This window comes from Priapulus caudatus, unplaced genomic scaffold (assembly GCF_000485595.1).
Source record: "Priapulus caudatus unplaced genomic scaffold, Priapulus_caudatus-5.0.1 Scaffold4, whole genome shotgun sequence".
Classification (NCBI taxonomy): Eukaryota; Metazoa; Priapulida; class Priapulimorpha; order Priapulimorphida; family Priapulidae; genus Priapulus; species Priapulus caudatus.
The window spans coordinates 809,666-819,714 of record NW_014577065.1 but is presented as its reverse complement, the minus strand read 5'-3'; the positions used below and the strand labels follow the sequence as shown (position 1 = coordinate 819,714).

Here is a 10,049-nt window from a genome sequence, read left to right as displayed (position 1 = left end):
CCCTCCCCATACCCCTCCCCTCTCCATCCCCCTTCCCTTCCTCTCCCATCCACTCCAATCCTCTGATTCCGTGACAGAATCGAATTAAAAAAGGTTGGTGATATATTTAGAGTGCGGTTGTGCCACTGTAGATGAAGCCCCATAATGTGTTATAGGTGGCATGCTCCCAGAGAGAAACCCAATGGGAGATGGTGAGGAAGTTGTGCATATTTGTAATAATTATAAACGTAAATATGACGATCATGATTATAAAATATGAATCATTTGTAAAATGATGGAAAGCGTAAAAGTGTGTGACGGAGTAAATTTTTCAATCAATGTAGAGTGCTATACTGATGGCATTGATCTCACGTAGGGTATATATAGCATCACAGATGCACTGATAAATATAAACTTGTGATCCGAGTGATTTCGAGCTGTATTTTCATATATGTCCATGTGATAATTGTCTTCTGGAGAAGAGGTTCTTGTGGGGATGATGGCTTAATTGCAACCATGTCTCATGTTTCCTGCTTCTATGCAAAATGGCTGCCCGATTTGTAAGGTTAGCTTTCCAGTTTACCAGTTTGTATGCCGTTCATAGGTCTCCAATTCAACAAATTAACTTAGAGCCAAAAAGAAGGGCCGCAGGACAGCGTATCAAATACAGATTTTTTGCTGGCATGATAAAAATGCTATTGAAATGCTGCTTGTACGCTCGCGGTGCAATGATTATTTGGGCGCAGCTGAACCCGAACAATGGCATGCGGCACAAACGAACGTGTCTGGTAATCCCGCGCATTCTTCACAGCCAATATTAGTCTCGATCAAAACTCGGAAGATGCCAGACCGCAGTTAACGTGTACGTGTGAGTGCGGTTTTTCCAGCTCAGGTGTCTGTAGTGGCAGCGAGGCAGAGCCGAGCTAATGCATGGTGCGCTTCTTTGAGTGGAGAGGACAGGTTAGACACGTCACATATCACCTTATTAGCTGTAGCGTTTGCCGTAGCAGGTTAGCATTCGCTGTCGACGCCACGTAGGTAACATTCGGCGATCTAATCCTCTATACTCTCCTTTATTCCCATGGCTGTGTCACGTTGGGTGATATGCACGTACAAGCATACATATATTACCCAACATAGTCTCTTACAGTCTTTATTTCCATTTCTTCTAATCATGTAGCATTTAATATTGTTATTTTCAGTTTCATTGACGTTTTGCCAACAGTAGCCTTTTCTGACGGTATTTTTTGGCAGAGCCAGAGGCAATGGTGGTGGCAATTCCAATTAGTTCCAGCAATGGTAGCAAATAGAGGTACAATGGCCAGGGTTAGATGGTGGTAGTGGATCTACCAAGGATAGATGGAGGTACAGAATCTGTCGAATTTAGGTAGGGATAGGGAATTGGATGAGGTTAGGTGGAGGTAAGGAAATGGCCGAGGTAAGATAGAAGCATATAATCAGTCGAAGATGAATGCAGGTAGGACATTGGCTGAGGTTAGATGGAGGTAGGAAATGGCCAAGGTTAGATCCAGGCGTACAATTAGTCAAAGACAGGTGTTGGAAGGTCATTGGCCGAGGTGAGATGGGAGCATATAATTGGTTAAAGATGGATGGAGCTAGCTAGGACATTGGCCGAGGTGTGCCGAGTTTTCTCTCGTCAACACAAATGTTTTTTTCTCGTCTCGGCGGCCATGGTTCGACGACGACGACACTCACAACGTGAGCGAACGCACATGCATAGGCTCCAAAGAGCTGTGCGACGTCGATATCCACGTCACTGACTTACCAGACAACGACGACAGCGAGGACAATGAGGACGACAATGGCGGCAGCGACGGGCAGCTCAGTTCGTGAGCTGCGTCTGCGGCGTGTGCACTGGCGGTGAATTTTCGCTTGCCGCCTATATGATAATGAAATTGTCCGCCGGCGAACGTACGCTTGCTACAGAAAGCTGGCATTGGCGTGGAGAGGCGGTTGGTCTGTCGGTGCAGCGTCGGTTGCATGATGCCTTGTCCGCACAGTGAGGCTCATATGTCCCCCAGGGTAGGGCTGTCATTGGTATCAAATTATTTCGATTCGATTATTGATATTTTTTTTTTCGATATTTCGATCCGATTCGATCCGATTCGATTTAATAATTGTAATAAAACATGAGCCGTGAAAGTACAGTAAACTCATGTATTGTGTTCTACTATGATAACTATGCATTTTATACATCGCTGTGCTTAAATACAACATGGGCGAAGTATATATTTATCTGAATTCAACCAGATTGACCTGGCGTCGCGGCGATGGCGAAGCAGCAGACATGCTTTTACGAAAAAAAACGACATTTTTTGAAAAAAAAAAATAAATAAAAAAATAAATCGGATCGCTATTTTTCGATTTATTTCGATATCGATATCGGACGCAAATCCATCGCGATTTATCGATGAGGTGGGCATCGATGACAGTCCTACCCCAGGGTACTGCCGGAACGTACCCTGGGTACGGTCCGGTATACCGGAACGTACTCTGGTAACTATTCGATATGGTTAGGGTTAGGGTTAGGGTTAGGGTATTCGATATGGTTAGGGTTAGGGTTAGGGTTAGGGAGTAGGCGTAGGCGACTCCCTAGACTCGTTAGTGGAGTAGGCGAGGTACGGTCCGGCATATTAGATAGTACCAGGGTACGTTCCGGTACACTGGACCGTACCCAGGGTACGTTCCGGCAGTACCCAGGAATAGGGTTAGGGTCCCCTAGGGTCCCCTATAGACCCTCTCAGCCACAGTGAGTGCCTCAACGTTTTTTATATTTTGCAAAATTAGATTGGCGGAGATGGGAGTGTGCTGAGATGGTCAGCATGCAATTCCTAGAGGAACGAATGAGCATTAGTGGGGAGGCATCTGTCTTGTAACGGCTGGCCGACTCATGCCCCTGTCTAGGTAATTACGGGTTAGGGTTAATTAGAAGCTGCCCCTAGCCATTTTACCTGAGGGTAGGAATAGGGCTATTGTTTACTAGAGGGTACAATTTTGCATAAGAACGTACTGCTGGCTTTTTAGCTCATCTGACATAGTCAGATGCAGCTTGTAGAATCGCATGATCGTCCGTCCGTCCGTCCGTCAACAGTTGGGCACAAATCTTAACCGCTCGACATACGGTCACGATATTCGGGACGTGGGGGGGTAATCCGAAAACGAGTTGGGATGTCGAAGCTGGGGGTCAAAGGTCAAAGGTCAAGAGGTGTAAAAGAAGGGGAAACATTCACTCCTTAACTTAAGGTATAGGGAGGAAATGCAGAATTGCGGCACAAATCTAAACGGCTCGACCTAGGCTCGTGATAGTTGGTGTATAGCATCATGGTAGGAAAAGCCATCACTGTGCCGAAATTGGAGGTCACAGGTCAAAGGTCAATGGGCACAGGGCAGATTTTAAACATTTTCTGAGGACATGGTCTTGACGGAGCGATTGAAAAACTTTTTTGTTTCAGCGGTGACCTAGCATTTTTATGACATTATTGAAAGGACCATGAAATCTACTTTCGGCTGACATGCGAAGAGTAAGTGTCAGATAACCTTTTGACCCTCAAGAGGAGGGTTAAACATGGATTTGTTGACTGTCTGTTAGAAAGAATTTGACTGCCGGGTTTGCTAGTAGAATCTATACATGCCTGGATGTATGAGGCTACAATGTCACAGTGAAATTTCAAAAGCTAAATTTGGTTAAAGAAGGTTTATGCTCCTTAAATCGTATAATTTCTATGGCATTCTGTACTGTCAGTATGTTACATGTAACGTATGCCACTGCCAGTGGCTACTGCCAGTGCATGTGTTGGTGGTACTGTGTCGTTTTTGCCTGCGTTAATTGGTTACAGGTGGCAGCTCTCTATTGCAGCCTGTAGGCTTGCGTAGGTAAATGGATGAGTGCTTACCTATTCTGTCTTGCAAATAGTTGTTGCTACTACGTATGATGGGAGCTTCCATCTTTAATCTGAACACTTAAACGTACGCGCCATCTCGTGGCAACTTTCATAACGATCCCAACGAACATTCTTTTGAGAAGGTTCCTGATACCATCCCTGTGCATTCCACTGTTTCGGCGTGTATGTGAACACATTTGGGACTAACAGGGTTTACTAGAATCCCACCACCTCACCACAGAGTCACCGCAGTAGACGTTAGATGAGCGCTGTCGCTCCGCAGCACTTGTTTTACTAGCGGGCACGAGTAGTTGTCAGTAGGCGCCCACTATCCGGTTCACTAAGTGGCAGTTGGCTAGAGTTCTATGCCTCTTCTGCTAGGGGAGAATCCTGCAGAGTGATTTATGCATCCCTACTCAAAAAGTCGTAGGAAATAAAAGGTCGAAAACATTTTGTGAATGCGATTGCGTCTGCATCTGTATCCAGGCCTTGCCTGCCACAGCTGCCGCTGGGTGCGTACAGACTCGCTGTCAAAGCAGGGCTCCGTTCTAAATTTGTAGGGTGAGTCATGTTGCCCGGCCGTCCTGTTGTTCGCTCGCAAATGTGTAAGTTCGGTATTTTTTTTTCTCTCTCTCTCTTGCATCTAAGAACTCACACACAGATCTATTATTGGCATTCGGGGGTTCGGACCTAGGCCTACGTGAGCTTAAGTGATGGTTTGCAAGCTGGAAATCTGCTACATGTGTATTTCCTCACTCGGCGCGTGTGTGCGTACTTAATGTAAATCCACGCGGCGTACTGTACGTAATTAATAATTCACTGGGATGTCTTGGGAACGTAGTAACTGGGTGAGTTAGAGAAGGTATGATGCTAATGCCGTGGAACCGCCGTTGCTGCCGCATACTCAGTCGCAGCTGTAAATTGAGGTTGTGGAAGGGAATAATATTTATACGCAGGCCTGCATCTGCCACTGGCACTCTGGTTTCTGTCGTAAAAGGCGGCATGTTACTATTTGTTAGTGGCCCGTTTATGCACGAATCCGTAGCCCATCAGTGTGTGCGTGCGTGCATGTGTGTGTGTGTGTGTGTGTGTGTGTGTGTGTGTGTGTGCGCGTGCGTGCGTGCGTGCACGTGCGCGTACGTGCATGAGAGAGTAGGTCCCAGTCGGCGTGCCACCCTGCCTGTGTTTTACATGAGCTGTCTAACCAAATAATAGCTATTCAGAAACCACGTTTTGGGGTAATTTCTTCCGTAAAACGTTCTGTATCGTATGTGAAGTCCTCTGGAGTCCTTCAGGTTTCAGCAGCTACGCTTGGTTAGTCAGAGGTAACTCGACAAAAACCGATATTGATTGACAACAATTGGGGTAGGAGGGTCGTCGGATCCGATCGATGCAAAGCTAGTTGTTCACAGTCCAGCTCAGTTCCATCATTTACTCGTTTCTTTATCATGAGTTGCTGTTTACAGAATATTTACTTTGGTTGCTGGTAGTCGCCAGTAGTTTCTCAGGATATTGTCAAAACGTCGCAAGAGGGTCCCAAAAAGCTTCAAATTACAAAAGTGGTGGTGTTAGATTTTAATAACCAGTGCTCAATAGTGTGACCATGTTTTGCTCTTCTGCTGTTTTATATTTACTATGCACCATTGTAAGTCTTCCGCTTGTTTCATATATTAAGTGAGAAACATGTTTGAAATCTGCCAAAATCTTGTCGTTGTCTATGTCGTGCCCTAGCCGGACGTAGCTGTGTTAGAGTGAATGGGCTACACATGATGGTACATGATGGCTATACTGGTCATGAAATACATTTAAGCATTTCGTAGAGCTACATCGTGGACCCTGCGCGACCTACCAGCCGAACTACTGCTGCTGTGCTTCGGGCAGTGCCAATGTATATCATAGTCCTGTACTGTTTCTCATGCAGTTATCTCCTCATGCTGATGCAATGTGGCCTAACCAATGACTCACTGGATTTCTTGTGCGTGCAACTTATTTAAAGGTGGGTATGCATTTCATTGCCGTTTATTGCTTTCAGGGGTGCTTTCTCAATAGTACGACGATGCGTTCAGAAGTCTACGGGACTAGAGTTTGCTGCCAAGATAATAAATACAAAGAAGCTTTCAGCACGAGGTAAGTCGTATAAAGCTTGTGCAGTTCATCTGCAAACGGACGAAATTTGTCACATCCGCAATCTTAGTAGATATATCCAGAATTAATGTAGTTATTCGGATGATGTAAATTGTGATGAATAAAATGTTTGACGTGAATGGGGAATCTGATAAGTTGGAGATGGGCGCGAACGTGTTTTTATGGAAAAAAGTGGTTACAGCTTTCGTTCATTATATGAGAAAGCGAGATCGAGAGAGACTCAGAGAGAGGGTTCGACCGATCGTTCGTTCGTTCGTTCGTTCGTTCGTTCGTTCGTTCGCGTGTGTCTGACGGTGTGTGCGTGGATTCCTCCCACCCGCGTGGAATGAATATTGTGTAGCAAACTGTTAAGAAAACTGTAGGCCTAGTGTTTGTAGGTCACGAAGAAAAACCCGTGCGCTCCTGGGAAACAGCTTGAACAAAGCTGGCGTTTTCGAGGTTTGCGATCAGTGGCTGCAGATATCCGCATCTGTCTTGGCCGACCTAGACCAGATCAATAACCTGGGCGGGGCGGGGGTTGGTGGGGGGCAGCAACTTTACTTGGCTATATCATGTGATTTCTACTGCACTTTTATGGATAGGCGAATAGATGATGTAGGGACAGATGCGTGCGTGCCTGTATGCGCGCGTGTGTGCGTGCGTACGTGCGTACGTGTGCGTTCGTAGGTAAGCATGAGTGTGTAAGAAAGTGTACGTTCCTGTGTCCACACGCGTGTCAGCGGTCAGCAGGGGCCAATTCGATTATGTAGTCCGGACTCTTCACATTCTCCAGTCCGGATCCTACCGGATTTGTGCGAAATAGAATAGCAGTGGAGAACCAAGATGGCGGCCCCCACGTTGTTGTTTTTATGGAAAAAAGTGGTTACAGCTTTCGTTCATTATATCAAACTTTCCGTAGTTGTAGTTGCAGTTTGTTTAAACTAAATCTTTACGTGAATCGTGTACATACGATCCAGTATGTGTGTGGCAATGTTGGCATTATACGCCAAGCAGACTTGTGCGTAGATCACTGGCACGTACACAAGATCTCTATCTTGTTTTTTTATCTTGACCGGATCTTAGACTCACTGCCAGCCATCTCATAGTGCCCCCTCATGCCCCAAATACACCATTCACACCGTTTCTGTATTTCTTTCGGCAGATCACCAGAAGTTGGAAAGGGAGGCAAGGATTTGTAGACAGCTAAAGCATCCAAACATCGGTGAGTGAATAAAGGGGGAGACCGTGCAGATAAGTGTTGGAGACACGGGGAGAGGGAGAGAAGGCCTCACCGAGTTTATTAGACGTGCAGTTCTCGCAGAAATGCATCTGCCAGCTATGCGGCCGCAATGAGTCCTCATTCCGCAGCATTCGGCCGATGGCAGCGCGTTGGTTTGGTACAGGATTTCGTTGACGAACACAAGTTTTACGCAGCGAAAACTTGATCGGTGCAGCATCGGCAAGCCAGAAATTAACAAGCGGGGGAGCACGCATCCAATAAAACACCACTATAAATCTATGATGTATGAGATGGATGGAGTTGGAAGCTTGGGGCGCATTGGCAAAGGCTAGTGGCAGGGTCTTGAGTATGGTGGCCTAGCTAGCAATTAGTATCATATACCCAGCTATTATATCCTGGATCATCGGAGAAAAAAACAGAGTTAATGATAATCATGTCACCAGCCTTTAGTGAGGAATTTCATAGCTATTTGTGCCACTATACTTGTAGACTCTTGTTCGCATCTTTGTAGAGCCAGTCATTGTAGATGGTTAGTAAACAATATTCTGGTTCATTACAACACAGGCACACGTTCTTGTTGACGTCATGTTTCATAGTTATGCTGTCTCTCACTGGGCACAGTTTTGTTTAACTTCAGCTAGTCTTACCATTTAGACATTTAGACACAGGTCTGCATCTTTTATCACCTTGAAGAAGAAGAAAGGTCAGGTCGTGAGGGGTTCGAGATGCTTGTAGTGTTTGTAGGTACTCGACGATAGCGACGTGACACACAGAAATAGGATTCCGTTAATTTCCTCGCCGGTTTCGTCATTGTCAGAGATGCGCGTTGAAAAGCAAAATCTGCAGTCAGCACAACAGTAACCACGGTTCGCCTCGCTAGTGTATTAAATTGTGAAGTCGAAGTGACATGCCAGTTGCTGGTGTAATTCGTCTACGGCTGAAGCACTCAAGCACGAATCGTAGTAATATAATGTCGTAAACGAAAGGTTGAAAATGTTAGCAGGTGTCGGCGAACAACGTAAAACACACATGCCAATAGTAATTGCACAAACTCTCAGTCAATCGTTATATATCGTCTCAACAACAGCATACTAGTATAATTTATTTAGGGTGACTTGTGCCTAATAGTAAGATCCATTATACATAGGCATATTAGTCTTGGATACCTTGTGGCGTTTCAGTGTAAGTTGGAATGCTGTACAATTGTTTAGTGCTACGAAGTGTTTTGTACGAAACTTTTTGTGCACATGAGCATGAGTCAATCGTGACGATAATTGCGCCAAATCGTGTTAGAAAGCGTCAATTAACTCGCATCTGTTTCGTGCTGACAACCAATGTTCTCTGCAGCTGCACTGAACGTAAGAAAGTGTATCCATCCGCGAGGGTCGTGGATGTATACATACTCGCGTGCACTATGCACATCAACTTTCTTCGTGCGCAGTTTGTGCGTGCCTCGTATTCATAATGATAAAGAAACGCGTTGCCAGCGTGAGCACCAGACAAGGGAGTGATGCTTCAGTGTTTTGTATTCGCTCAAAATTTATTCGTCGGCGCAGTCGGGACCATGGGTAGCCAGGCAACACTGGCCACGAGGCCGAGAAGATGCTTGCGGCGCTTCGAGGGGGCGAAGATAGGAAAGCTGTTGTGCTCACTGTGCATTTCCACGATGGAATTATCGCGTTGCGCTGCTCATTGCATTTGCGCCTCGTCTGTATACGTCCGACAGTCACGGATAGGGCTTCAGGCCAGTCTCCTACGACTCGCAAACAACTATAGTGTTGCATCGCTGTCAATGGATATGCTAGACTGCCCAGAGTCTGTATAGGATATACATTATAACTGTAGCGTTATCACTTGGCGTGAATATCGTGAGCACTGAGCCGAGTGCGTGATAGAGAGTGGCAGAAATTCAGTGCATACATTAGCATCGAATTACTGGAATAAATTTGTCGCGTGGCTGCACATAACAAACCTTACTGTACACTAGTTACGATTATTTGTGCAATTAACTACGTTTGGGAGGAAAGATACATGATATGATGATATAAACTTCTAAAATCTTCATTTGCATATCCGGGATCGATGAAGAAGTCACTAATAGCAAGGCGTAGTCAATAGTCGTTATAGGAGCGTACTGGTTTCAGTGGAGATACTGTTTAGAATCTTTTGTTCGTAAGCATCACCATGCAGAATTCCATAAATTTCATAAAATAATATAGTCTCGTCCAGTCTTGTAGGAATCGCCGCGCGGCATATAGCACCGCATTGTACGTGAAGTGCGTCTACCGTATACGTGTATGCGCGTGCACATGTGTGTATACGTTTGTATATATGCGATTTGTATATAGCCTGGTATTTCACATCGTGCGTATATCGCGTAAATGACATCATGTTATTCTTAAATAGTCATTATGTTGGCGTGTGCCCAGCTGCATTTCTATGAGCTCTGATATTGCTCGCAGTGTGCTTTCTTTCCCGTGAAGCCATTTAAGTTTGTCGCCTGCGATACTTAAAAACTTGACAGATCTCTGAGTGGGCTCTTCTGCTTACTACGTGCCACCCCGAATGATACAGGAGTATGATTAGTGAGAAGTAAACATGTATGAATATACATTTCACTGTAGTTTACTGCACCTAGTGTATTGATTTTTCTAACGGGATAACATAACGTTTAATGCTGGCGCAGTCTCTCCGGACTGCGCCGAGCATCCTGCCCACAGCTAATGCGTGTATGTACAGACACACGCACGCGCACAAACACACGCGCACGCACGCACGCACGCAACTTACGCACACACGCGCAC

General features: G+C 45.5%; 1 protein-coding gene across 1 annotated transcript in view; it reads left to right on the top strand.

Annotated features, from left to right (window-relative positions):
* The first annotated feature begins 1,446 nt into the window (after window positions 1-1,446).
* Window positions 1,447-10,049, top strand: part of LOC106821309 (calcium/calmodulin-dependent protein kinase type II delta chain-like) — a 136,655-nt gene continuing 128,052 nt past the window's right edge. The window contains exons 1-4 of the mRNA XM_014826065.1: window positions 1,447-1,456; window positions 1,721-1,829; window positions 5,914-6,008; window positions 7,168-7,227. Coding sequence (XP_014681551.1) covers window positions 1,447-1,456; window positions 1,721-1,829; window positions 5,914-6,008; window positions 7,168-7,227 — 274 coding nt within the window. The remainder of the gene's footprint in view (window positions 1,457-1,720; window positions 1,830-5,913; window positions 6,009-7,167; window positions 7,228-10,049) is intronic.